The sequence below is a fragment of the Ictalurus furcatus genome, chromosome 25 (assembly GCF_023375685.1).
Source record: "Ictalurus furcatus strain D&B chromosome 25, Billie_1.0, whole genome shotgun sequence".
Lineage (NCBI taxonomy): Eukaryota > Metazoa > Chordata > Actinopteri > Siluriformes > Ictaluridae > Ictalurus > Ictalurus furcatus.
Window position 1 is genome coordinate 1,594,332 of NC_071279.1, and position 27,116 is coordinate 1,621,447.

The 27,116-nt window shown below is 42.3% G+C and overlaps 1 protein-coding gene across 3 annotated transcripts in view; it reads right to left on the reverse strand.

Annotated features, from left to right (window-relative positions):
- ryr3 (ryanodine receptor 3) overlaps positions 1 to 27,116 on the reverse strand; it is a 96,938-nt gene that overhangs the window by 186 nt on the left and 69,636 nt on the right. For 2 of the 3 annotated variants that reach the window (XM_053614559.1, XM_053614561.1), the window contains 49 exons: positions 26,935 to 27,075; positions 26,792 to 26,854; positions 26,567 to 26,642; positions 26,357 to 26,480; positions 26,058 to 26,173; positions 25,296 to 25,363; positions 25,021 to 25,142; positions 24,819 to 24,868; positions 24,641 to 24,701; positions 24,192 to 24,430; positions 23,774 to 23,855; positions 23,551 to 23,681; positions 23,097 to 23,414; positions 21,832 to 22,072; positions 21,638 to 21,725; positions 21,435 to 21,527; positions 19,609 to 19,779; positions 18,916 to 18,975; positions 18,693 to 18,827; positions 18,404 to 18,516; positions 16,497 to 16,593; positions 13,341 to 13,453; positions 13,185 to 13,236; positions 13,003 to 13,059; positions 12,414 to 12,513; positions 12,243 to 12,322; positions 12,066 to 12,142; positions 11,895 to 11,968; positions 8,606 to 8,623; positions 7,684 to 7,764; positions 7,301 to 7,389; positions 7,078 to 7,206; positions 6,790 to 6,894; positions 6,580 to 6,661; positions 5,193 to 6,487; positions 4,748 to 4,785; positions 4,467 to 4,635; positions 4,239 to 4,325; positions 3,941 to 4,129; positions 3,709 to 3,839; positions 3,576 to 3,618; positions 3,348 to 3,475; positions 3,195 to 3,255; positions 2,338 to 2,484; positions 2,103 to 2,237; positions 1,760 to 1,916; positions 1,452 to 1,516; positions 247 to 347; positions 42 to 93 (listed from right to left, as the gene is read on the reverse strand). In XM_053614559.1, the coding sequence (XP_053470534.1) occupies positions 42 to 93; positions 247 to 347; positions 1,452 to 1,516; positions 1,760 to 1,916; positions 2,103 to 2,237; positions 2,338 to 2,484; positions 3,195 to 3,255; positions 3,348 to 3,475; positions 3,576 to 3,618; positions 3,709 to 3,839; positions 3,941 to 4,129; positions 4,239 to 4,325; positions 4,467 to 4,635; positions 4,748 to 4,785; positions 5,193 to 6,487; positions 6,580 to 6,661; positions 6,790 to 6,894; positions 7,078 to 7,206; positions 7,301 to 7,389; positions 7,684 to 7,764; positions 8,606 to 8,623; positions 11,895 to 11,968; positions 12,066 to 12,142; positions 12,243 to 12,322; positions 12,414 to 12,513; positions 13,003 to 13,059; positions 13,185 to 13,236; positions 13,341 to 13,453; positions 16,497 to 16,593; positions 18,404 to 18,516; positions 18,693 to 18,827; positions 18,916 to 18,975; positions 19,609 to 19,779; positions 21,435 to 21,527; positions 21,638 to 21,725; positions 21,832 to 22,072; positions 23,097 to 23,414; positions 23,551 to 23,681; positions 23,774 to 23,855; positions 24,192 to 24,430; positions 24,641 to 24,701; positions 24,819 to 24,868; positions 25,021 to 25,142; positions 25,296 to 25,363; positions 26,058 to 26,173; positions 26,357 to 26,480; positions 26,567 to 26,642; positions 26,792 to 26,854; positions 26,935 to 27,075 (6,444 nt within the window). The remainder of the gene's footprint in view (positions 1 to 41; positions 94 to 246; positions 348 to 1,451; positions 1,517 to 1,759; positions 1,917 to 2,102; positions 2,238 to 2,337; positions 2,485 to 3,194; positions 3,256 to 3,347; positions 3,476 to 3,575; positions 3,619 to 3,708; positions 3,840 to 3,940; positions 4,130 to 4,238; positions 4,326 to 4,466; positions 4,636 to 4,747; positions 4,786 to 5,192; positions 6,488 to 6,579; positions 6,662 to 6,789; positions 6,895 to 7,077; positions 7,207 to 7,300; positions 7,390 to 7,683; positions 7,765 to 8,605; positions 8,624 to 11,894; positions 11,969 to 12,065; positions 12,143 to 12,242; positions 12,323 to 12,413; positions 12,514 to 13,002; positions 13,060 to 13,184; positions 13,237 to 13,340; positions 13,454 to 16,496; positions 16,594 to 18,403; positions 18,517 to 18,692; positions 18,828 to 18,915; positions 18,976 to 19,608; positions 19,780 to 21,434; positions 21,528 to 21,637; positions 21,726 to 21,831; positions 22,073 to 23,096; positions 23,415 to 23,550; positions 23,682 to 23,773; positions 23,856 to 24,191; positions 24,431 to 24,640; positions 24,702 to 24,818; positions 24,869 to 25,020; positions 25,143 to 25,295; positions 25,364 to 26,057; positions 26,174 to 26,356; positions 26,481 to 26,566; positions 26,643 to 26,791; positions 26,855 to 26,934; positions 27,076 to 27,116) is intronic. The other variant, XM_053614560.1, reaches the window with a different exon arrangement.

A 27,116-nucleotide genomic window follows, 5' to 3' on the forward strand; every position in this document is an offset into this window, starting at 1 on the left:
TGTTTTATTCAAGAAAGGAGAGGTTGGTTCTGTGGACGCACCTGACCCGTATGTTCGGTTTCATCTTTATTAATGAGATACATCAGGAAGAACCTGTCAAAGGAGAGACATGGAAGAGTCGTGGTGAGTTTGGCGTGGAGAATGTCAATTGTAACATTTTACATTTGCTTCCTATTTCAGGAACCGCACGTGTTTAGGGAGGAGCTGCTAGTTCATCTGTAGGTGTAATGGAGGGTGTACACTCACAGATAGTTGGCCAAGTTGTGCTCTTGCAGAGTATGGGTCTCGAAGCCATGCGGTGTGGTGTCAAAGTAGTCATTTCCAATTCCACAGATAAAACATTTTGTCTAATTTAGCAAGGGGGAAAGAAAGAAAAAAAAAAAGTATGATGAACTGAATTTGACTTCACATCAGACAGGTAAGGAATGGAGCATGCTGTTCTAGAAAAATCATCAACGATTGACCCATCCTAAAGACTGTCTGAAATCTTGGTTGTATCTTTATCTCTGACAGTTACAAAGTGCTGACACTAGAGATTCCTTCCAAAAATACTAAAACATTTCACAGAGAGCGTCACCATAGTCAACAATTACACACTGACTGCGTTTCCACGGACCGCAGTAATCTGATTACTGACCTTATTCTGAATAAGACGTATAATATTGTGATTAAGGCGTTTACATGAGTCGCTTTTAGAATACTCCTTTCATGTTCCTGTTTTACGTGTTATAGAACATAGATCGATTAACGTCATTACGTCTCCGACGTCCGTCCAGAATTTCACGTATCGACGTACAGTCGGTCTTCGTTATGGAACCGTATACAGTTTCGGGTGTTTTTATTTTTAATTTTACGAACGCTTCAAGTGCGGTTAATTATTTGTCGTGCTGTACGTGCTAATAGACGACTGCTTGAAGCCGTGGGCTGCGTCCCAAACCGCGTACTTATCGTCTATATAGTAGCTGAGCTACATGTATTTCTCCTACTATATACTGTAGCAGGCAAGTACGCGGTTGGGACGCAGCCGTGCTCTCTTGTTTGCCGTAAAACGGTCGAGCGCTGCCGTGTGTGTACGTGTCCTGTCGCACAATGCGGTGGAAACTCTCACACGACGTTAATAGTGTGATTAAGGTGTGTACGTGTCGATAACGCGACTAAAACAGAAATACTCCACACGCCTTAATTCTATTCGTGTTTACGTCGAGTGTGACTTTAATCGGATTAAGGTCATCGATAATCTCTGTTCACATGCTAGTTTCTTAATCGGGTTAATATCGGATTATCGTCGTCCGTGTAAACGTACTGACGGTGTGTAATCAGTCCCTGTATAAGCTGTTATACTGTAGAAACAGTAATGTACCGGAATGAGCACATAATATAAACAGAACTATCATCAGATCCATTCTGGAATGTAAAATGAATCAACACCTAAGAAACCACAAAGCACTCACCTCCATGTCCTCCTTCACTTGTTCCTGCTGATCTCTTAACTCACCAAAAGCATCAATGATCAAACCTAGTTGAAAATGTAAAGCGAATAGCATTAACATGGCAACCGCTTCCGATGCAAAGAGCTATAAATCTCAGCAACACCAAGCGGTGTTTAAATTGAGATTTGTCCTCAGACCAATCCTATGGATTCTCCAAAGTTCCATGATGTATAGAAATTAGACAGTAGGATGTATGCAACTGGGCTATTGCGATTTCTTAGTAGATAGGCTCCGCCCATAACAAACAAACTCTTTCAAGTGGCACTTACCTTGAATGATGGCCAACAAGATGACAATGACAAAGAAGAAGAAAGTAATGTCAAAGAGGATGCGGTAAAGCTCATAAGGGTCGCCGGCTGGGTCCTCAATCTCATCACCGATGCCTCCACCAGCTCTCACACCCACATACATGTGGAACAGGTAGCACTGAGAGGAAAAAGGAACTTCATTCATTTAACGAATTGGCTAATGACGCTTAAATCAATACCACGTTACCAACCCTGAATTTCATATTTAATTTTCTCTCCAGAAATAGAAGTATACCCAATGACCTTTTCTGGGTAATAATCATTTGCTACCAGATGCAAAGCAAGCATCCGAGCCTTAACTCACAGTCATCATATCATCACACTTCATGTCAGGTGCATCATCATCCTCGCTCTTGTTGTAGAACTTGCGGAAGAAGTTGAACGCCACAACAGTGTACAAGTAAACCACGACCGCGAGCAGGCCCACGGTCAACACCAACTGTTTAAATAAGGAGCAGAGTTATGTCAGTTTCAGGTTCTCACACACACACTGCTTTTCAAGGTTGAATTGCCTGCGCCCCCTGGTGGTAGAGACTTGCCTGTTTTCCATTGTGAGTTACAGAGGATAGGATGGTTCTCAAGGTCTTGAAGCCCATAGCAATATCCAGCAAGTGAGCAGCAAAGAAGAAGTTGTTGTAATGGCCCAGAATAGACATGGTGGTGTACCAGATCAGGTACAGGAAAGACTGCATCAAAAGAAACAAAAAGGTTTTCTGATGATCGTACACTTACCGACCATGTGTACACCTCACATTCGTGCCGTTTTACAATCGGCTATTCTTGTTGGTTTTGGTGCCAGACAGGCTGGTTTGAGTATTTCAGAACCTTTCAGATCTCCTAGGAGATTGCATGGTCTTTATCCAGTATCCAGTTATCCAGTTTCAGTGAGTCTGTACCCACTGTAGCTTCAGAGTCCTGTTCCTGACAGGAGAGGAAGCCCATCCACCTCAAGCTATGGAATGAGAGATGCTTTTCTGCTCACCACAGTTGTAAAGAGTGGTTATATAGGTACTACAGTCTTCCAGTCAGCTTAAACAAGATGTTTCCGTCTGCAGGACCACCACTCACTGGATGTCTTTCGCATCATTCGGTGTAAAAGCTATACTGTTGTTTGTGAAAATCCCCTGAGACCAATGTTTCTGAAATATTCAAATCAGCCCATCTGGCACCAACAACCAAGTCATGGTCAGTCACTGAGATCACACTTTCCCCATTCTGGTGTTTAACGTGAACATTAACCCAAGCTCTTGACCTGTATCGGCGTGATTTTATGCATTATGCTGCTGCAACACGATTGGCTGATTGGATAACTGCATGAATGAGCAGGTGTACGTGTGTTCCTGTTAAAGTACCAGGTGAGTGTATAAGTCTTAGTCTATTGTGGTGTTTTACATACATTGTCAGTTAGGACAACTCCCATTTTCCAAATGTGGTACTTCGTGTCAATAGAGCTCAACCTGCAATTGAAATGGAGAACAGTGTCCCAAAAAAAGCCGTCTAGACCTTCTTGAGTTTTACATTTGACTCTGGGTATTTGATTCGAACTCACCAGGACAACAGCGAAGCCTCCTTCACCACAGCTTCCTCTGTGGGATCAAAGTCAAGCGCACTCTTATCCAGACCGAGGAGTTCAGCAATACGCTCCGCTCCATACAAATCTCCATATTTATTAATGACCTGGAGATGCGAGTTACAGCAGGAGTCAGAGGACATACAAACAAACTCATCATGCGAGCGGAGATCTATTTACTTCATCTGAGGATTATCAGTGCCATACCTTCCTCTTGACAAATTTGTCCCAGTAATTATTAGGGAACGATCTGAAAGAAAATGGATTAATTTGTAAAAAAAAAACAAAACACAAAAACTCTGATACGGTTCATTTGAAAGTGTTTTTAAATGGACCCTACGGAGTGGCAATAACCAAACGATCCCATTGACCCTTGATGTCATCATCAGAGGGCTGCTCAGTGATGTACAAGCCATCAAACTCAAGCTTCCTTGCGATCTCCTTCTCTCGCTTAAACACCACCAAAGGGACCTACAACAACAACATGACGACACATTGGGGTTTTTTTCCAGTATTTGATTAGATTATCTCCTTAGATGTTAGGTGGTCTTGTGAAGAAAGAAATGACTTACCTTGAGGCAGTAATATCCCACCACACAAAGGAGAGAAATAACTGTATGCAGTATAGCCAAGAAAGTCAGAGTTGGAGCCATATATCCAGTGCCCTCCTGAAGTACATAGAATTCTATATCATCATCATCATCATCATCACCACCACCCCAGGACTCCTCCTCTTCCTCGTCGTCAGCTTCACCGGTCACCTACAGGAAACCCCATCACAAATCCCATTAATAATGTTTGAAGTGAATTAGTGATACAACGTTCATCACTACAGAAATACATCAAATACAATATAAAAAAAAAACAAACCTTGTAGAAGAGCAGGATGAAGTTGATTGCGAACGCCACAAACAACGCCAGCATCCTGAGGTTGTAGAAATTACGAGCCAGATAGTTCTGGAAAGTGAAAATGAAGAACGTAATGAATATCGAATGGTTCGGTTTTAGCAACAAACGGTACGTTCTGAATCTTTACATGCTACCAGTTGTAAAGATTCGGATGCAATTCATTTAAATGCCTTATATTAGATCACTTACAAGCATCTTGGTCTTGTAGACTTCAAGGCCAGCAAAGAAGGTGGCCATTAACGCCGGAGGTTCCTCCTTGGTTGGTCCACGTCGTTTTCTTGGCGCCGGGATCTCCTCCACTACTGGCTCTTCGGGCTTTTCCTCTTTGGCCTTATCTTCTTTTTCACGATTCTCTGTGCTGTGATTTCAAAAGATCCATCCGTATTTAAAGTTAGTTTGACGACGTTTACAGAACCTTGCAAAAAAATAAAATAAAAGGCTCACAAATACAGTACGTCTTTAAGACTTACTCGGCTTTCTCGGGTTCGAACTCCTCTGCCGCAGCTTTCTGTGTAACGCACAAAACAATACTTTTTTTGTTTACTTAAACTTGACCCCGGGAGTGAGTGTAATGTGTTGTAATGTGATCCCGAGCCACCACAACCCTGACCAGGATAAAGCAGTTACTGGAGATGGATAAAAGAATGAAGGAATCTGTACATGGACTCACTCATGCCCGTGTCTGGTCAGAGTCACTGTATCTGACGTAACAATGTAATGCCATTCTCACCCCAAGAGCAGCCCTAATTACACTCTCTTAGACTTCCATCCACACGGTCAGGTTCAAACTCATGATCTCTCAACTACAGGGCAAACATTTTACCATTTCACCCAATTTTTTTAAAATAAATAAATACATATTTTTAAACAGAATGTGAAAATGACAACAATAACACCTCTTGAGGAAATGCACACCTGCCGCTTCTTCTTTTCAACGCGAGGGCTGGCTTCTGTCATAATCTCTGAGACATCCCCAAGTCCAGGCTCATGTCCATGCTTTCCCTCTCGCTTAGTCGGTGGACTTATGAGATCTATGATGGCATCGGCTTCCAGTTTGTCCACCGTGCCAACCATCTGTACCATTTCTGTAGATACCACTATTTCACCATTCTCTGCTTTCTCTGGCTCCATGACATCGCCATGAATTCCAAACTGAGTGGGATCTGGCATGTTGCCCAAGATGTCAGTCACCTTCATGTTTTTAGCTCCTTCAACAAGGCCTCCTCCAAACATTGAGGACCAGATTATATGAAAGAATCCAAAGATCAGGCTAAAAATGCCTTTAAAGAAGCCAGTGAAAAGCATCCAGAAGAACAAAAAGAACCCTGTGATCATTTCCTTAATAGTCAGTTTCTTAAACTTCTTGAACTGTTTGCGCATGTTCTTGAGGGTCAGCGTTTGACGGAACTGGGATATTTTATTCTTCAGAGAGTTGCAGGCAACAGTGAAAGCTGAAGCAGACTCAAGGGAATGATCTTCCTCTTCGGACAGATCCTCCAACAGACTGTGCGGTTCCTCCTCCTCTTCGGGGCGTTCTACAGCCCCTGGCTCAGATATCTGGGAAGCCAGCTGCATCTCAAAAATGGTGTCTTCACAGAAGTTTACAAACAGCTCCATCTTCTCACTTTCACTGCCTTCGTTGACCATGTCAAAGATGAACTGCCGCTTGGACTCCTTCACCTGAGGCTTCTCCCACTGCTCTCTGCTAGATTGACTGATCTCAAAGTAGACACGTTCGATCCGCTTGGCACCTCCCATGATCTCGATGCGGCCCAAGTAGGGCTCGAAATAACCGAGTACACTCTCGGCCAGGTCCAGGAAGGTGGCGAGGCGTGAATCGTGGGGCATGTGCTCGGACAGATTGGTGAGCAGTACAGCCACGTTGAAGCTAATATCCTTCGCTGGCTCATGGAAGCGTTCCACAAATTCCATGTAGTTAAACATGTCGTTTTCATCAGCCTCGGCACAAGACAGGAGAAACTCGATCTCAGATTGCGTGTACTGCTTTTGGCTCTCCATTGACTTCTGGAACTCCTTTTTAGAGATGATTCCTTTCCCTTCAGGGTCGTATTCTTTAAAGTTATCAGAGGTGGTAAGATCCTTTAGCTTGAGGAACATATCGAAGAATTTGAGGATCATTTCAACATTACTTGAAGACTCCACCAACGTGTCGACCATCTGCTTCCCGATTGTGCCGTTCACCACGTTACCTGTCAACAAGAATTTCAATACTCGTTATATACGCGCACCCGTTGTGTTCGCTAAATCTCGTTTCATCACAGAGAAACGAAAAAGTGCCTACCCTCCAGTAGAGATAACATCATGACCACCATATCCTTCTGCAAATCCATTAACTGTTTCAGCAGCTCAATCTGGCTAGAGTCCTGCACAAAGCCAAGATGAAAGTTTGTCGCCAGCATGAAAAACTGCTCAGTACTCACTAAGTGTAAAAATTCATAACACCTATCGAGTGTACTGGACCACTGTACACAGAGTGGATGTGTGGGATTACCTGTGATAGTTTCATCTGCATGTTGGCAAAGACGTGCAGGAATCCAACCACGGCATCCCACAGCCTGCTGTGAGCCAGACTCTGCTGGTTCCCAATACAAGGACCCTGAAAAGGAAAGAACGATTACCACCCCCAATGCCACACAACGCATGGTATACTTGACCAGTCGAAGAGCTGTGTTTGCTCCACGGAAATTACGCCACTTTTAATTTGAAGCATACCCAGGTAGCAATTTTCAACACCCTCTTAAGTCTCTACCAAGCACCCTTGCAGCTGATTGGCGAATACCTGAATGTACTCAGTGAGCGAATTGAAGATCTGTTTCGCTACTGCCAATGCTCTGGAGAAGTTCAGCTGTCCGTGCTCGTCGATGATATCTTTTCCAGAGTAATACCAGTAGAAATCACTTATGGATTCCTGGAAACCAAGACATTATGTATTGTATCAGTACAGTACTGAGATGCTATTGGGTTTAGCTCTCTCTCTATTTTTATCCATATGTGCCTGTTACCTGCAAACGTAAGAGATAGTCCACTGTGCTAATAATGATGTTGACTGTGGTTGTATTTCCTGTTTGAGTTCGCAGGAAGTTTTGGAAATCTGTCGAGCGTTTAAAGAACAACAATGAGGCATTCCGATGGAGAGTCTCTCTCACGAAGACGCAGCCGAGCGGATTTGAACAGAAAAAGGTCTCGCAGGACATTGCACCATTGTGTAATAGTGCCGTAATTTTCTCAAATTGAAACTGAAGCAATCGTTTGATTTAAAAAAATTAAAAAATTTTAAAAATGATTGAGAGAGAGAGAGAGAGAGAGAGAGAGAGAGAGAGAGAGAGACAGGACACATGACTGTAATAAATCCCAGCATTAAATAAATACATTGCAAGACTCTTACCATCATTGTGGCCCTCACATAACAGCTGCAAAAACCTAAACAAATCCTTTGTAAATTCATCATTTTGTAGTACTTTGGAACCTTGAAAGATGGAAAACAAAAGATGGAGATAGTTACCGAATGCTGTGTAGAATGCTAATAGCGTTCAACATGAGTGTCAAGCAAGCATGATCAATTGCTTCACTAGAACCTCACAGCCCCAAAATAAGGAAATCTAGATCGCAGGCTTGCAACTGCATCCAAAGAGCTGACGAGAGAAAGAACTGCTTGGAGATTAATACGCACAACCGAAGGAGTTTTCTAAAAGCTGGGGTTAGCAAGGGTTCTTTCACGAGTATCGCGCAGTGTACGTACATGTATAATACTGTAAAATGGTGGACCAATATCTAAAGAAATATTACAGCATTCCTTTCATTAATGGCACGAGGATGCCAAATTCAGAAGGAACGGCGTTAATACAGCACACTGCGTCATATTTGTGAAAGTAGACACAAATCCAGCTGTGTGAAATAGGCCCCAGATTCACAGCTTATAAAAAGCTCACTGTTCATTTCCTAACTTTGGACTGAATTTGACCTGGAATAGAATACAGCATTAATCTAAGCGAATGCCGTGTGACTTGGTAATGTTAACCAGGCTGGACTCAGCCAATGAACACATTTTAGTTTAGTACCAAGATAAAGCTATATAGTTATATATATATATATATATATATATATATATATATATATATATATATATATATTGCCTGGTACTTTGGCTTCATTCTGTATGTTATCATGCATGAATCTCTGCAGGAGAGTTTAAGACAGCACATCCAGGTCAATGGAGGTAAAAGGTCAAGAAAATATGTTTGTTTTTTTGTTTTTTTACATGCAAAGTGAGAGCAAAGCGAAATGAGGAGTAGCTAAACTGTATTTACCCCGCTCACTCACGTTGACTGCCATCCAAGAATATAAAAATGATAGAAGACACACAAAGAAAGCAGACATAAGCAAAGGAGAAGACAGTGAAATTTAGACAAAAATGAGAGAATGTGAGAGTTTAATCAAGGAACATGCAGTTACGGTTAGATTAGGAGGAGATTAGAGATGTGTTGGATGGAAAGCTGGTCAGATAAATTGCTTATAGCAGCACAGAGCAGTTCAGCACATAGCACATAATGTTTCGTTAAGTTAGTTTTGTTGGAGAATTGGTTTAGTTGATTTAGTGACGAGTAAAATAAGTCTGTGTAGCGTACAGTAAGGAAGAGCTTTTATTTATACTATATAGTTATAGTCTGTAAAAGTCATATTTATATCAATTAATAGCCATCCCTTTGTTGTTTTCCTAACAAACTCGTGTCCATCGTATTTAATGCAATTTATTGTTTCATGAAGAACCCTCATATAGCATTGCATTTGGTATATTAAATATATTTTAGATATACATCGTATTCATATATGTAAGATATAGAAATCTCAGCAGCTTTCCTGAGTTCCTGGTTCTAATCTATCTTTTAATTAGATTAAACTAGTGTGCAATTTTTGTGTGTTAGAAATGGTTAGAAATAATAATAATAATAATAATAATAATTTTTAAAAAATGATCATGGGAAAAGAAAATACAACCCCAATTCCAAAAAAGTTGGGACGCTGTGTGAAATGTGAATAAGAACAGAATGCAGTGATCTGCAAATCTCAGAAACACGTACGTTATTCACAGCAGAACACAGAAACATATCAAATGTTTAAACTGAGGAAATGTACCATTTTAAGCAAAAATTTTGAATCCGATGGCCGCGACACGTCTCAAAAAAGTAGGGACGGGAGCAACAGAAGGCTGGAAAATGAAGCGTTAGTAAAAAAAAAAGAAACAGCCGGTAAATTAATTCACCTAATTAGTTGCAAAACGTTTCTTCCAGCTGTTTCCGTTTCCATTTTACACAGCGTCCCAACTTTTTTGGAATTGGGGTTGTACTTTAACATATGAAGTACTAGAAGCCACACTGACAGTCCTGTAGAATTTCACAATCAGTGCTGTGTCAGAAGTGTTGCATCGGAATTGGTGGGGAATTTGTATGTAGGTGTCGCACACCTCTCTTATATACGTCAAGAAATCTGACTGCACAGTGACGGGCAGGAGCCAGCAGCCAATCGGTAAACAGGGAGAGTGATCGTGTAAACAAACGGAGGTAAGAGAGTGACTCCGATATTGTAATATGAGAGGAAACTGCTTTCAGAACTGATGGGGGTTTGGCATGTCTTTTTTTTTTTTTTAATCTAACACAAGGTGTTGATGAATATTTTTGTATATTTGTATTGCAGATATATCAAGCGGTAGTCAGTGATTCGAGCCCTCAACTGCCATGATTTTTGTGTGTTTGTTTTCTCTCCTGAAAATCTGAAAACATCTGGTCTGGGTTTTAGCTAACATCCTAATCTCTGGCTCATGGCAATCTTTTATGACAGGCTGGAGAACAAAATACACGTCGATCACAACTTGAGTAAAACAAGTGGAAACTACCAGGCATGGGGCTTTATTCCATACGCTACATAAGTAGAGATCAATAGTGTCTCCAGTAAAGCTCTTACATTCACGCTGTGGTATGGTGCATGCAGCGCGCTGTGAGATTATAGCAGAGCAACCATTTCCCCTTCAACCAGACCTTATATTTTAGCCAGCTAGCTAATATCATGTGACTATTTCAATCTGTAGCTTATGTTTACCACACCACCGAATGAGCACAGATACGCCACAGCGTTGGTGATGCACGACCACTGCTGCTCGATCAGACAGTCACAGTAAGAGAGAACTGAATGACGGCTGCTAAAAAACACGGTCTTGAGAGGTCTCGTGCTTTCATCTGGAACACGGTAACCGTGCACATCACACTGATGTGAATAATTAAACGGTATGTCTAATTACAGTTGGTGTGCACTGTACAGTAGGCAGAGGACTTAGTGTGCATAATGGAACATAATGGCCTTGAATTCTCTTTTAAAGTGCATTACTTAGCTCTCTCAGACTCTCATATTAACCCGTGCTGTGGAGAACACCACATCACATCCTGCAGGAATTTGATGTAAGGAAACGCTTATTGAGAAACATCTTCCGGTAGACCTTCATGCATGTTAGAATGGGCATTGTTACCAGTGGCGGTTTGTCCATAGGGGAAGGTGGGGTATAAATCTCAGCCTTTCAACAAATACTAGCCTTCATAAAGTCCACATTCATAACCCTGTACAGTTTAAATTCTGCTGAAGAGCTCTTACTGCACCATTTGGCTTGGTAGAGTTATTACTGCAATGAATGGTCAAAAATTGGAGCTACAACAAGCACTAAGAGAGGCCTACTGGGGCAGAAATCACTCCGGCCGTGGTCACGGTCCCTCTTTGAACGTTTTGTTTATGAGTGGGCGAGGGGTAGCACGCAGGACAGTTCATGCTAGTACCACCCCTTGTCGCACACCGTGACAACGGCAACAGGAACCGACTCCGCTGCACTGAAAACAACTGAAATTCTTTTTCACTAATATATCTGAAGGTTATCAAAATGCACATCTCTTTAGTTCGTAGTGTTCAGTCCTTTCAGCTGATTAGAAAGGATGTAATGAACAAGATCAAACGACGCCGTTATCTAACTAAATAGGTCGTTAATAATTGTATAACTGCACCAACATCTGCATTTAATAAAGCAGTGATCAAATCATTTGCAAAGCTCCGAAGCCCATGAGGGAAATTAAACAGTAAGGTGGCGTTCGTTGCATCAGAGATGTTCAGTTTGAAGGTATTGTTTGTGTTTTTGTTTGGCTATGTGACTGTAATGGGGGCACTGGCTTTCAGACCAGACTACATCTTTCTATTCCATTGTTGAAACTGGTGTACATAATGAATTCGTTTGTGCAAGTTCTTGTCAAATATCAATCGCCTATGATGGGGTTACTCTAAAGATTCATTAGATAGTAGCGTATAACACAAGTCAAGTATGACAGACTCTCAAATAAATTTTATTAGACGTTGACGTTATTGATGTCGTCCTGCCCCACTAAAATCTATAGTCACGAGTCGCACCCGCTCGATATGATCTGATTTCAGTCAATCTGGCACCCTAAATACGTCGAGATTGGTCAGCGTATTCGTAGCAGAAACACTGACGACCGACTAAATAGGCAAAAGCAGCGCAATTGTGCATCTGAAAATAATCAAGTGGGCTAAATGGCATCGACTTACCCGAACCTTCCTCGGTTACCATTCCAAGACTTTCTGCCTTCTTTTGTCTCTCGAATGCGTTCAGATCCAGTACACTGAAGAATGCAATACGATAAACGGCGTGCGATCAGAAACAACGCGAATCGACTGGGAAGTTAAATTGAGTAAAGCGGGTTCGTAAGTCTTACACACCTGCAAGACTGCATGAGTCCGGATAAACTTTTGAAAAACCCAGCATCTCTTTTGTCTTTCAGGTAGTCCAGCATTTTCTAAAAGACACACATCGTACACGTAAGTAATGAGGTAAACAGTCTGAAGCGATTATTTTCATACGAGTTTCGCTCTCAATACACCGACGTTGGGTTGTACCTGCTGAACAACTACATTTCCTCCATTGAGAATAGAGATCCCCAGTTTCAGCGTGAAGGTCACCATAGGGCCAAGTCGTCCTGAAACAGAACAGCAAGTCTGCATTATTTATATGTACTCATCCTAAATGTGAATATAGGAACGCAAATAGATAAAGACAGGTTTATTTACCTTTGCTGGCACTGATCATCTGGAGCACCATCTCAGCCGCTCCTCGAGCATGCAGCCTGGCCTGCTGATACAGAATTTTCTGCTTCTCCATCTCCTTCTCCTGCGATTGTAAACATGCATGCACAGTTCAGACCTGTACAACTACTACCAGTTCAGCTACTGATTATTCATTTGTCCCTATGCTGTTGGAAGAAACAACAGTAAATCATCACGGCACGGACACCGTAGGCATGTAAGTATGTAAGCAGTTATCATTCCTGCTCAACTACATGTTTCACCATAAACAAGCTAATGTCTGTTCAATGATCAATAATTATTATTATTTTTGATTCCGTAACTCTTAACAGTCTTGATGAAGTGTTTGCTTGTCCCCAAGCAAATTTGACCCACGTTCGACAAGCGGACAGGTGTTCGTTTCAAGCTCTGTTAAGTATGTTGCTAAACCTAGGACTTTAATCACTCTAGACAGCAGAGAAATGCGATTTCAAAGACGCGCCATCCGTGCATAATCTCTCCGACACTGACTCGTTACATCCGTGTCTTTTTGCGCTCTTTGCGTAAATAACGGAATACGACTTCACATGTATACCTCGAACGTCTTTTCTTTTCCTTCCTCCTCCTCCTCTTCTTCATCCTCAGCACAGCTCTGTAAAGCAACCATGTCACTTCATCACTGCCGTGTTCGGCCGTCACTCACGTGTACCGTTCGGTGAAAATCTCTCTCTCAGCGTAAATATAGTCATTGATTTAACGACACAATGTCCGAAATACCTTTGCCATCATATCCGCGTATGCAATATACAAGGGATCTACTTCCAGGACACTAGAGAATAGAGATAAACATTATTTTTTTCGTATTACTTTCATTCCATCATACTTGTTTAAATAGGATATTAAGAGTTCCTGTGTATGCATGTGGAGGCGGACCTTCTTTCCGTCAGGGCGTTATGACTGAAGTGGAGGATGAGCTGGTTAAGAGGGTCCGGCTGAACCTCAGCCTCTGCTTCCTCCTCTTCCTTTTCCGCAGCCATGGGGGTTTTCTGCAGGCACAGCCAGACAAGTCACGCAAGCCTTCAACCCACATTTCACACAAGCACACTCTCATCCTTTACTAACGACAACACTTAAAGACACTTTCATTTCTCTCTTACAACAGTCTCTCACTCAGACACTGTGAGAAACCACTGACTCACTCGCTATACTGTCACGGAGCAAATCCGTAGGCTTAAGCTTTGAATACAAACACACAAAGACAAAGAGCACATTCTATCATATTTCAGCACACTGGCTTCCTCAAACAAAACAAAACAAAACAAACGAGACATTTTTATTTAATTTATTAGTCAGACCTTCTGAGCAATTGACTGGATACTTTTCGACCATTCAATTGAAACGAGGCACTCGCTCTCTACAGTCACTGCACTCACTATACTCATGCTTTCTGTCACTCTTCAGGTGAGACCAGCTCGTTCACACGGAACTCACATGCAGTTTTAGTTCCACTTTCACAAGATGGCACAATGAAATGTCATTTAAGATAGTGTCTCTCATCCCTGGACCTACGGAAAGGTAAGACGTACTTATAGTACACGTCTGTTTCAATTCCAAAATGAATAATTATAGAGTCATTTTTATGTGCTGGATTACAAGACCCGTTTTAGACCTGGTCACTTCATGTGTCTTGAATATCATGATTGTATTAAAACAGCTTTAAATCCACAGCAAAAAAAACAAAAAAAACTCCTCCCAGTCCATTATGTCATTCTGCATGTAATCAATGATTCTCCATGTCGCATAGAACTGGAAATGCGTATAGGGTTCTAAATCTTGTACAGGAATAAACGACCAGGTCTAAATAGGGTCCGAATCGAGTTTTGTGTAGCCCTAAGGCCAGAGCTGAGAAGCACTTGTTTAGGTGACATGCCAGAAAAGAGCATGGTCATTGCCTGATGCGATGCTCCGGGACTGTATCCAGAGGACGATACCATAACGGTATCAATGACCAGCTCATGAAAGACATGCATCATTGTGTGCTCATACATGAATGAAAATGGCAGTGCAGTGCGTGTTCAGTGAAGCGTCGTGATAACGGAAAATCAATCTGGTGTTTTTTTTGCTTAAAATGAAACCATTTTGCTAATGCGCATTTTAAATAATAGTAGTCTGTACTCACAAAGGCTGTTATTGAGCTGTTTGGGTAATGCTCGAGCTTCTGTACGGCTTAATAACCTCTATATACTATTCTCATGCCTGTTTTACTTCGAGTGCCCTAGCTCTAGAGTAGCTAGTTTATGAATCAGAACCAAGTTTAAAGGAATATTCCAGCTTTTTCCCCCCAAAAATTTCTATCCACTGCATCTGTAGTGTATGTTGGATCACCACTGACGTTCATTTCGACTCCTGTAGTGAGAAAAGAACAAATAAAACAAGAAAAAACCTCAACTCCAGGGCTACTTGTCGAAGTCTAGTAGTAAACAACTATGTAACAGTTGAAAGTCACGAGAGACTTTCTTACTACAGCTGCCTATATGTAGTTTTCTCCAGCTTTTGAACACTGAAACAATGGAACACGAGACAAAACAGTTCTGGAGCGCACGGTGGCTCACAGTTCGCCTCACACCTGCAGGGTCGGGGGTTCGATTCCCACCGTGTTCATGTGTGGGCGGAGTTTGCATGTTCTCCCCGTGCTGCGGGGGTTTCCTCCGGGTACTCCGGTTTCCTCCCCCAGTCCAAAGACATGCATGGTAGGCTGATTGGCGTGTCCAAAGTGTCCGTAGTGTATGAATGGGTGTGTGAGTGTGTGTGTGATCGTGCCCTGCGATGGATTGGCACCCTGTCCAGGGTGTACCCCGCCTTGTGCCCCATGCTCCCTGGGATAGACTCCAGGTTTCCCCGTGACCCTGAAAAGGATAAAGCGGTATAGAAGATGGATGGATGGATGGATGGGACAAAACAGTTCTGGATGTGCACACATTCAGGCAGAAACCAGTGACTTTGACAGATTTTTCTTGAGTAGAAGTGCCTGAGACAGGCTTTTCCAAAGCATCTAGACCACTACATTTAAACACGAGCACTCAGTCAGGATATAAAATCAATCAGGATCTAAAAAGCATTTTTTTTCCTTTTGTGTCTGAGGTATTACGGTGCAATCATAAAAGCAAGAGACTATTTAAAACTAAAAATAAAACACTAATGTTTTCTGTTCATTTGATGTGCTCTCGTTTAAAAAAAACAAACAAACAGAAAAAAACACAACAATAAATTGTTCGCGTTTTGAAGGACACGTTGAGCTAGCACTCGTCTCTTCCACTTACAACTGCACTGCTTCTTAAAAATACCAAAAACACTTAAAAACAATACCGAACACTTAAAAACAATACCAAAACACATGTTCAAATCGGAATATCTCAACTCTGAATAACACGTAGTTTAAAATAACCCGAGAGATTCGTGTACATTCTCAGCAGTAATACCTGTTTCACATAAACATTCAATGACGACCCTAAAAACAGCCCTTGGACTTCCATTATAAGTGCATTTTGAACAATTTTCCATTCTATTTTTCAATACAGGAAAACAGGTCAAAACTTCTCGTCAGTGGTATTCACGGGTACACAGCAGCGACCGTAGATAGAGCGTGAAAATGCTAGACTATTCCTTTAACACTTGTGGGACGTTTATAGCGACTGTACTGCCTGCACCTACACAGAGACATGATTTTCTAGATGAGGTGAACATGCCACCGACTCTCACAACTTACAGTACGAGACTTACGAAAGGAAAGACGACACCCAAACAGAGAGGCAGAGTGTCACAGGGCAGACCTGCCCCTCTTACCACTGCTATGCTGAGATACATTGCTCTACGTGGCCTCAGGCTCAGCCCAAACTCATGCAGGGCCTGTCGGCTGCGCACACAACCAGCTGAGCCAAACACGGGCCAGGACGAAGACGTGAGGCGAGCAGAGACGCGCTGCCGCATTTCAGCGGGCAAGGTGCTGGCCGCGGGGCAAACAGTGAGAGAGAAGGCACCAACGGGCACACACGGCACACAGGGCAGCACCAAGGCTGGCCTAGTACTTACTGCCAGGTCCTGCACTAGTTTCTCCTCAAAGGAGTACTCCTCTGCTACTATCCAAAGTTTCTGATAGCCCATGAGGAAGAGGTTAATAGAGCGATGCCTGAAGATTCAGGGGGGAGAGGGAGGTTAGGAAGGATAGAGGCAGGGGAAAAAGGAAGGGGAAAAACGGGACGAGGAAAAGGGATGCATTCTGGAAGGGAGTGAAAAAGATGTACAGCCCATGACCTCATCTGATTGGCCACCTCAATAACTGAGTGAGGTACACCTAGGAAATCAGCAAAGTTCAAATGTTAAGGGATTGAAAATTAGTCAAGGATTTCTTTTTTTATTATTATTATTTTTTTTTTTTTTGGGTTTCTGACCCAGTCCTACATTTAATCGCAACAAGCTGCTTTGCCTAAATACTCACCATATCAAATATTTGGACAGCAGATTACGCTCCCATGTTAATGATTTTATTAAATGTGACAATAAAAAGGACAGCACTGGAAGGTGACCATTCAGAATTGCAGTAAAAATCGAATGCTTGTGCTTAGTCCTTAGGTTGGAAAATGGACTGAAGGTAGATGTTTGAATCATGAGGTCTTTCAGGCTCACTTTACCGTTAGCATGGAGAACAGACCGTCAAAGCTGGAGGTTTGGTACAACTTTTCCAGCCAAACGTACCCATAGCCATTCAGGAAGTAATTATTATTTTTGAATCTAAAGTGTATTATAGAAACAACAAAGAGGAGACATGTTTTAGCGCTAATAGGACAGGTGTATGGAATGGCCTATAGTGAAATACTGCACTTTTCACCTTGTCAGACAGGTCATTCCATCTCAGGTGGTCCAAAACGGGTTGTTTGACCATTTTTAATTTTCCAAAAAAACATTTTTTAGTGATTACCTCTATGTATATGCATTGCAATACCCCCATTTAAAAAAAAAAAAAAAATGACTTGGTTTAACTACGACGGCCATCTTTGTGCCATGGCACACAACAAATTTTGGTTACACAGATGTTTATGGAAACCTCAGTATCTCGGCTCGGGATGGTCCAAGCTGCTCGGAACAAAAACTGATCTCTAGAAGACATTACAAGGTACATGAACATATACTTACGTACGTAAACCTTTGGCGCGTTCTTGTTCCTTAGACTTTGAACCTAGGTGCAAATGTAATGCTCAAGATTGCTCACAGTTCCACATTCAGGGTTCATTTATAATGGGAAGGGTTCGAGCCTCAGTCTTAGGGTGCACCTAGGGAAGTATAGTGTGTATACAGAACATTTCACATTTGAGACTTCCCCCATTAAAATAAAAATGAAGAAAGGTCTCAAACCTGAAGTGTTCTGCATGCACACTATATTATAAAATTAAGACGGAGACTCGAACACTTCCGATTATCCATCGACCCTAAAAGTGGAACTGGGAGCCATCTTCAGCATTACATTTGGACTCAAGTTCTAGGTCTCAGGAACAAGAATGTGCTAAATGTTTACACAAAGATGGCCATCGTAGTTAAACAAAGTAAAATAATATTTATTATTATTATTATTATTTTAAACCTAGTGGTTTTGCAATGCCAATACCTATAGGTAATCACTCCAAAATATATAATTAAATTAAAAACGGTCAAGCAACCAACTTTACAATGATTGGATCAATTGAGTTGGACTGACCCAGACAGGAAGTTAAAACATAACAGGCTTTGGAATAGGAAAGAGGACTAGGAATAACAAGAGCAAATATAACAATTCAGCATTTATTCTAAAGTAAACAGGTGATGAAGGGTAAGCCACACAGGTCAAAATCAAGAACGCTTATAGCATGTAAATCCACCTCGACAGGCTATGCCTATAACATGATACATCACACATCTCTTATGATGTTGAACAGTTTCATGAAGAAAGTTCCGTCAGCACTCACCTAGGTAGGTTGTAAAGAGGTGCCATGCGGAAACAGGCAACCACAGCACGCTTGCGCTGTTTGGACAGCTGCTTCTGCCATGTCAGTTTTTTACACCTAAGAGGCTGCTCCACCTGAGGGGTAGATTATCTTAGAGTCCAGTGTGAAGACTGAAGGCGAGTTACAGTTTTACTGATCGGCATTGGGGACCAAGCTAATCAAGTGATCAGTAATGGAACACGTTTGAGGCTTTATGTATTCAGGAGAGATGGTAATATTTGCTGTAGTGGAAGTACGCCGTGCCTCTAACCTGATCAAGATGGAAGACGGCGGCTGAGATGCCTTGGATTTTCTCGATAACGTGGTCAGTATTTAGAGGCTCCTCGCTCTTCACCTCCACGTCCTTATAGAGGTTTAGCTGCCACTGCACGGCCGGGTCCTCCGTCTGCAGCATGAGTAGACGGCTTCTTTAATCAACTAATGCCATTAGCATTTGTACGTCGTTATCATATCACTGATTATCTGTAACTTGCCTTCTCTTGGAGATGTAGGTTCTGTCTAAGGTGATCCTTCACCTCGTCATCGGTGTCTTTCTGTAAAAGCCAACACACTCATGAAACGGCTTCTAAGACGTCTCCGGTAGAGTTATAACGAGCTGTGCTGTCGGTTCAGCGGCAGGGCGTTTCGATCTGTCACCACCCTGAAGTTGATTCATTTCCAATAACAGCACATGCAATTTGCCAATGAATACAATTTTTATTCGACACGTCACGCTCTTCAACCGTTTATAGTTACATTGAAGCTCACGAAACATCCAGGAGAAGTTAGCATTCATTCACATCACAGCAGCGACAAACACTCATTCCTTCATCAGCCTCTCACCAGCAGCTTGTCCTGTTACCAAGCAACCGCAACATTTCACAATATCAACAACTGTATCCTCTTCGTTGTTAAATATCAGCGCATTTTTAATCTGTGTATATTTAGTCTGAGATTATGTGGATCATCTGCCAAACGACCCCCCGTGAATGAGCTGTAGGAATATAGGAATGATCACGCGTTAAACTGAACATTAATATAAACCTGTAGCCACCACTGCCGGAGCGGCTGTTCTAGAAAATTTATCAACACCTTCTGACCAATCAGATTCAAGGATTCTAAATCGCTCAATTCAGTTAGCGTATTAAGATATCGTGGTCTGAAAGTACAATGAACGCCATGCTCACCAGACTGTAGCGGATCTTGGCCAGAGAGATGAGCTCCTGGTCTCCAGCTGTGCACATGTTGAGGCCAATAGGCAGCAGTTTCTTGTGAGCTGCCACAATTAAAGATGTCTGAATAGAGTACAATTCTCTTTTTCTCTTCTTCCCTCTCCTCTCCTGGTCCTGGCCTCCTGACTGCAAAACATCACCCAAACATTTACTGTCAGTTTCACCTGCATGGCATGAGGATGTACACTTCATCTGGCACTCTGTTCCGTTTCATCGTTTTTAGCATCCTGTTCGTCAGCATCAGGTTTGTTAACGGGATCATATTGGCATTTTACATGGGTTATAATCGATGAAAAAGGAAGCTACGTGTATGAGTCACATGATATTGAAAGTACGTTTCATTTGACATCTTTACACGAGCAAGAGCAAAAACTACTCGTATTTAAAAATATGAGAAAACACGACACACTTTATACAAAATTTGCGACGGTCGCTTGTTTAATACCAAACGTGCCTTCACTTCAGCACTACTTCCTCTTCCCTTTAGCACTGATATGATACGCAATGATAAACGGTTGTTGTTTAGTGCAGATCTCCACAATGAGAGCTCATCGTGGAAACACACATCGCTGTAATGATGAAATTACAAATAATCGTCCAGCCCTGAACTCATCGTTTACAAGTCATTTAGCACCAGGTTCGACACGAACTTGCGGTACGCAATCGGAGAGGGTGCGGAGATCATCCGGCCGCACCCCGGCCCGGCCTCTGCTTGCCGGGGGCCCACACGGGGGACTCCCCGGCTACTCCGGACCAACCGGAGATCCGTGGCGATGCGGTATCGTGACTCGGAGGCATTCAGTCATAATCCCACAGATGGCAGCTTCGCACCAGGGAATCCTCAGCCGAGCACACGCACCAAATGTCTGAACCTGCGGCTCCTCTCGTACCGAGCAGGATTACTACTGCAACAACACATCATCAATACGGTAAAATTGACCTCTCACACGACGGTCTAAACCCAGTACATAAAACTCCAAAAAAGAAGAAAGTTATATCGTCGTTTCTTATTATTGCTTTATGATATTTTAATCTCAGTACGGATCCACTAGTTCACAAATATATAGAGAGAACGTGGTGGGAAATTCAATCGTGACTCAAAAACAAAAAAAAAAAACCCCGATAATCTGTGGAAAAAAAGTACAGATGTCGGAAAGAGCGTGGGGAAAAAGAAAGTCAAGCAATAAAATACTGTACTTCTGGGCAATGTAGAGCAACAAGTCTTTTTTTCAGATCCTCAGAGAGTTCTTTACCATGAGGTGCCATGTTGAACTTCTAGTGACCAGTATGAGGGAGTGTGAGAGCGATGACACCAAATTTAACACACCTGCTCCCCATTCACACCTGAGACCTTGTAGCACTAACAAGTCACATGACACCGGGGAGGGAAAATGGCTAATTGGGCCCAATTTGGACATTTTCACTTAGGGGTGTACTCACTTTTGTTGCCAGCGGTTTAGACATTAATGGCTGTGTGTTGAGTTATTTTGAGGGGACGGCAAATTTACACTGTTACACAAGCTGTACACTCACTACTTTACATTGTAGCAAAGTGTCATTTCTTCAGTGTTGTCACATCAAAAGATATAATCAAATATTTACACAAACGTGAGGGGTGCACTCACTTTTGTATTTAAAACCGAATTACCGTTTCAGCTTGATCAGCACTGCTCTTTGGAAACTTTGACATAAAGAATGCAAGCAAATATTTGTAGGGAATTCTCTTAAAGGCAAGTAAAAATCTTTATCAAGACGACTAGATGAATTTGTCGTCATCTTACCTTTGACATCTTGGTCTTGCTGTCTCCGGTGAGGAAGGCAAGGTTGTTGATTTCATTTTGCACCACAAAGTTTTGCTCTTCCCTTTTGAAATTCTGTTTGTAAAAAGCAGACGATGTTGTGAAAATATGTAGATGACAATTTATTTATTTATTTATTTCTTTCTTTCTTTTTAAATCCGTCAGAACTCATATTAAGAGCTTACATGAGATTTACACCAGAGTATGAAAATCTCCGACACCATTTTGAAGAGTTCTGTTGAATCCGCATTTGGTTTCTTCAGCCATTTGGACCTGGGTAGAGCAGAAGATTTAGCCCTAGCATGAATTTATTGAATTTTTTTTTTATTTTTATCTTGTGGGATGTGTGCTCGATTCAGTGCTCAGTCAGCGATGATACCTGTTGTTGTCCACGTAGCGGATGAGCATGGGGTAAAACGCGTACAGGTCCCTACAGAGCACAGCAAACTCATCCAGGATCTGCAGCTCGGCCTCCTGGGTATCGGCCCTGCTTTCAGCCCTTATCATCTCCTCCTCAGCCACAACCTTCACTGTCTTCTTCTTCAGCTTCTCCAGGGTGGGGAGGAAGTGAGTCCGTAAGAGGTCTGCTCCTGCCTTGCTAATGATTGGTTGTGTGTACACTGTATGGAAACAAAATTCCACAATTCCATCTTCACAGAACCTGTTCCTGCACACTGCAGCATTATGAAACTCAAAATTCAAAACGTTTAAATGTGTTCTTTCCGGCGAGGCCATCACTGTGTATATGCATGTGATAGTAGCAAAGATGTGTTCTTTTCACTACTTTGCTGGAAAAGAATCTTGAAAACTTCACATCTGGCCACTTGAGAGTAGTGAAGTAAATTAAGTACTTAGGGCAGAAACATCCATCCATCCATCCATCTTCTGTACCACTTATCCTACACAGGGTCACAGGGGAGCCTGGAGCCTATCCCAGGGGACTCAGGGCACGAGGCGGGGGACACCCTGGACGGGGTGCCAACCCACTTCAGGGTACAATTCACACACTCATTCACACACTACGGACAATTATGAGATGCTAACCATCCTACACCACATGTCTTTGGACTGGGGGAGGAAGCTGGAGGACCCCAAAGCAGAGGGGAGAACATGCAAACCTCAGGGCAGAGGTGGCTTGGCTTCCAAACCCCCAACTCCAGAGGTGCTGGAAAAACACAAACTACAGTTGGACACAAACTACAGTTCCAACATCGTTGGCTCTCATGAAGGAGTAACCCCAGTAACTGATCCTGAAGTCATCATTTCCTAGATGTGCATAAACTGAAGATTGTCTTCAAGTCAGATTCTTATAAGCAGCCCTTCAGTAATACGGTCTCCATTTCATCCCCCTGGCATAGTGCCGCTACGGTCATTAAACTAGCCAGCAAGCTAATCGACCGAAAAAAAAAATGATTTTATGCAAATAACAATAATAAAAAAAATTAAATTAAAAAAATAACTTGATGGACACACTGCAATGTGTTGATGCATTTACATGGTTTGCCTGCAGTTTTATGTCCCGTGAAATCCTATAAAAGGAAATTTTATTATAATATAAGCCACAAAAATCTTTTTAAGAAGCTCTAAAACAGCATCTAAAATAATCTTTCAGATAATTGGGGTTTTTCGTGGAATCACACTCACCTGCAAGCCTCTTCATCCAGGAGGCTTCATCTATACCCAGGTTGTTGTTGAGGATCTTGAGGATGTTGCCCAGGATGAGGCTGAGGTGCTCAGAGGTGACGGTGGTACAGCAGCTCACGTGACTGGGGGAATTCTCTGGACCCTTTTCCCACCAGTAAGAAAGATAGTTACACAGCAAGGGCAAGATGACCTCGATGACATGGGGCATCTCCGTGTAGCGAGCCCCAGACTCCGAGATGTCATGAATGTCTTTCATCAGGCCGTCCAGACGTGGCATCTCAGGACACATTTCCTCTACGGTGTCAGGCATGCTCAGAACTAGAAGCAGACGGGTCCAACATTATTATGCTAAGAACAACAGGAAGCTTCAATAGATTCGTCTGAACGAGTTATCGGAAAAAAATTTAAAAAATGGATATGTATATGTATTTACTGTAATACTACGTGCACTCACTTGCTCTCTCTCGAGGTGTCTTGGTATTGAAGACAGAGCGTGGGTTGTGCATGTTCAGATGAGGCTCCAGGAAAGCCACAGGCATGGCTCCCACTAGAGTAGCCAAGCATTCTCCCAGCACAGGAAGCTGCCTATTTAAATGCAGAACTCAGACATGAATAATTCAGAGAGAAAAAAAAGAGTTAACATCCAGACCGACAAGGCAATCCGAAATGTACGTTACTTTTCAACATAGATGTTTTTGCCCGTTCCCAGGGAGTATAGGCTGGTCAGAATTCGATAGCAGGACAGCTGGACGTCATCCACTGTAACGCAGCAACAGAAAGCAATATTACCGCTTTCACGGGAGAAAAAAATCTTTTACGGTGCAAATGTTTGTCACTGTGTCACATTTAATGGCGTCTCTTTTGTAGCTGTAATTAGAGAAGTATAATAATAGAGAAACTTTATTTAAGTGACCGTATGGACCTCTGATGAACTTTTTTTATAACACGGTTTAATGGACATAATGCTGGTCCTTTCAGAATTTTACACAACATTGACCTGTATGTCAGACTGATCTATAATGAGAACACCTCACTTGTCTCTTTTTCGTAGCTGCTCTGTGGGATCGTGTGATACGTGACCGATTGTCCACTTACACAGCAAGTCCGCCCCGAACTGGTGCTCAGTGATGTGCTGAAACAGAGCAGTAAGAATAGGCAGCAGCGCCACTGAGGTGTAGTTGATGATCTGTGCCACTCCCTTCATCTGGGTCCGAGATTGGCCCAGCTTTCCCAGCTTCAGGTTCTCCACAGTCTTCTCCAGGTCTTCTGCAGCGTTCTCAAAGAACGTCCTGACTCCAGCCTTCACCAGCTCAGAGCCGGACTTCATCACTGTCCTAGAAAAGGGGGCCACATCATCAGCCCAGAAAACCCTTACACGCCGTGTTGTGCTCTCATGTCGAGAACGATAATAATGTTCAAAATTTCAATTCGGAGACATGATCACGTAATCCGTTAAGACGGCGAGTTATCATGACAGTTTAGTGTAGCACAATGAATGTGCCTGGGCTACAAATAGCAGTAACGCTGTATGTATGTGCTCTTACCTGAAGTCCAGTGAATGTGCCAGGATGTGCAGACAGCTCACCATTGTAGCAGAGTCACTTCCTGGCAAAGTAGGGTTGTTAAAGTGAAGTACGTTAGAAGCTGAATAACTTACCCAAGACAAAGGAAGATTATGATGAGCAATCTGCGAATAGTGATCGAGTCGGAAGTTGGCCTTACCAAACAGAGAAATCCGGTGTCTAACCAGAGAAGCCAGCTTACAGAAAAGACTGTAGAAAACACGGCGATGAGAAAATGAGCACTTGCATATTCAACCAACTTCTAATGATATTTCATGCCTCATTATCTTAGCAACAGAGCCTAATTCAAAGAACGTGTGGACATTTAAAAATCAATAAATAAACCAACAAAACGGCTATACCTGGTTATCATCTCCTTCTCTTTGTTAGAAGCATATCCACTGCTGCTCAGGTTGATGCTGGGAGAAGACAGGAAGTAAAGGCAGTGATTCTTAAAGTACTGGTCCAGTAACGGCAGCAGGACCTGTAGCAAACACACATCAGAAGCAGACGTACAAATGATCGGATTCACTTATTATAGCGAGTGAAGCATTGTACGCATGATCAGTGGCTAGGAATGAATGGAAATATGTTTTGAGAACATTTATCTTCAGATGTGTCACACCTTCAACCTCACCTTCGCGAAGAACTTAATCTCTTGCTCATGAGGCGATTTGTCCGTTTTCCCGCTGGAGGCCATCGCCTCTGTGAAAGAAGTTTATAAAGATAAATGCTTGAATAAGACGCTCGAAAAGAAATCCCGTCCAAGACGCCTGCGGTTCTGCAGAACGCGTGAAATTACCCCCGGACAATAATTTCAACATTTTATCCTTCGCTGTACTGAGAAAAAATAAAAACAAGCCCATTTACTCAAACTTACTCACAAAGGGCGGGTCTTTTGGACAGTCAGTAAACATTTATATGAAAACAGGAGTGTTTAGTCGATAGTATTTGGAGCTCACGCTTTGTGTTTATTCTGTGTATATGTTCAATATCTGTATATTTTGTCCCTGAAGAGACGAGACCGCTTTGCAGGTAGTCCACACAGCTCAAATTAAGCACGATCGGTGTTTGACCGATGCTGTGTGGGTCCTGCAAAAACCTTTGGGAACGGTTAAACAACTTGGGTGTATGATTAGGGTGTAGTTTGGAATTTGTGTTGCATACGGAACACATTTGAAATGTTTATTTACTAAAACGATGGAGTTTTGAGTATAGAGGTTGTCTGTTCTCTTCGAAGTTTTTGGGCAACGTGTCGAAATTCTTATTCAAAGCTTGTAGAAGATAGCGATTAAATGAACGCTTAAATGATGTACAATACAGATAATTGCATCTTGTTTTTATTTATTTATTTATTTATTTATTTTCAACAAATGTTCTGGATTTTTTTTTAACTCACCCAGATGTGCTATGAATTCCTGGGCCGAGTCTACGTAACTCAACAGCCTCTTCAGGAACTTGTAGGCGATCCTCTTTTCCATAGAGGAAGAATCCTGCTCTATGTCCTTCAAACCTCTAGTAAGAAACATCGCCAGTGAACGATCGATACGAGTGATACCCAATACGCATCATTTATTACTGTAAGGAGTGTTCATGACAAAACACATAACTCATTCTCAAAACGCTCACATTCTTGTAAGAAGCCGGCAAACATTGACACGTAAAAGAAAAAAGCCAAGCTTGCAGAGACACGCATACCTGCTTATTGCATATCCGTTGATCTGCAGGAATTTGAAGAGCTCCTGAGCCTTTTCTCGGTCTCTGAACTTCTCCTTTGCGGTCAGAGTGTCATAGGGTACCAGCAGTGGGTGAGTCCCACCTCCTGTCAGTAGAAACACAACTTATGTGGTGAATTGTGAAACCCTAGACAGTACAGGTCTCCTTTTTCTCCAAAGAAAACAATTCTACCTTTGCTGCTTAGTTCCATTTTCTTTTTCTTCGCCCAAATATTGTGGTAATTTTCCGCTACAGTCTCTACCATACTCTGCAGACAGTGTTGATAGGGATGAGTAGACAACATAAGAACAATAATAATAATAATGTCTTAGGAGAAGACATTCTTACTCATTTATTTTTTTTTTTTAATTCACATTGGTGACTAAGCAAATAATATGGACTAAAACCAGAACGTACCTGTAATTCCCTAGACAAGATTACATTTTCTAAATCCACAGGTGCTGGATGAAATCCATCTCCCTTTAAAAGAAGACGCGTATGAAATACATGTCGATTCAATAGCTTTTGATCTTGCTCCATTGCATTTTAAATCTTCCTACCTGGGAAGCCTCCGAGATCTGTTTCCCTGACTCACGCTGCTGGAACATGGCCTCCCCTTCTCTGGTCCTCTCGATGGTCCAACCCATAGCCAACATGCTCTTCAGAGACTCCTTCACGGGATAGCGGTAGGTCTCCCGCTCCTGAACCAATTCCAAGTGATGGAGAGGAGTTACCACATTAT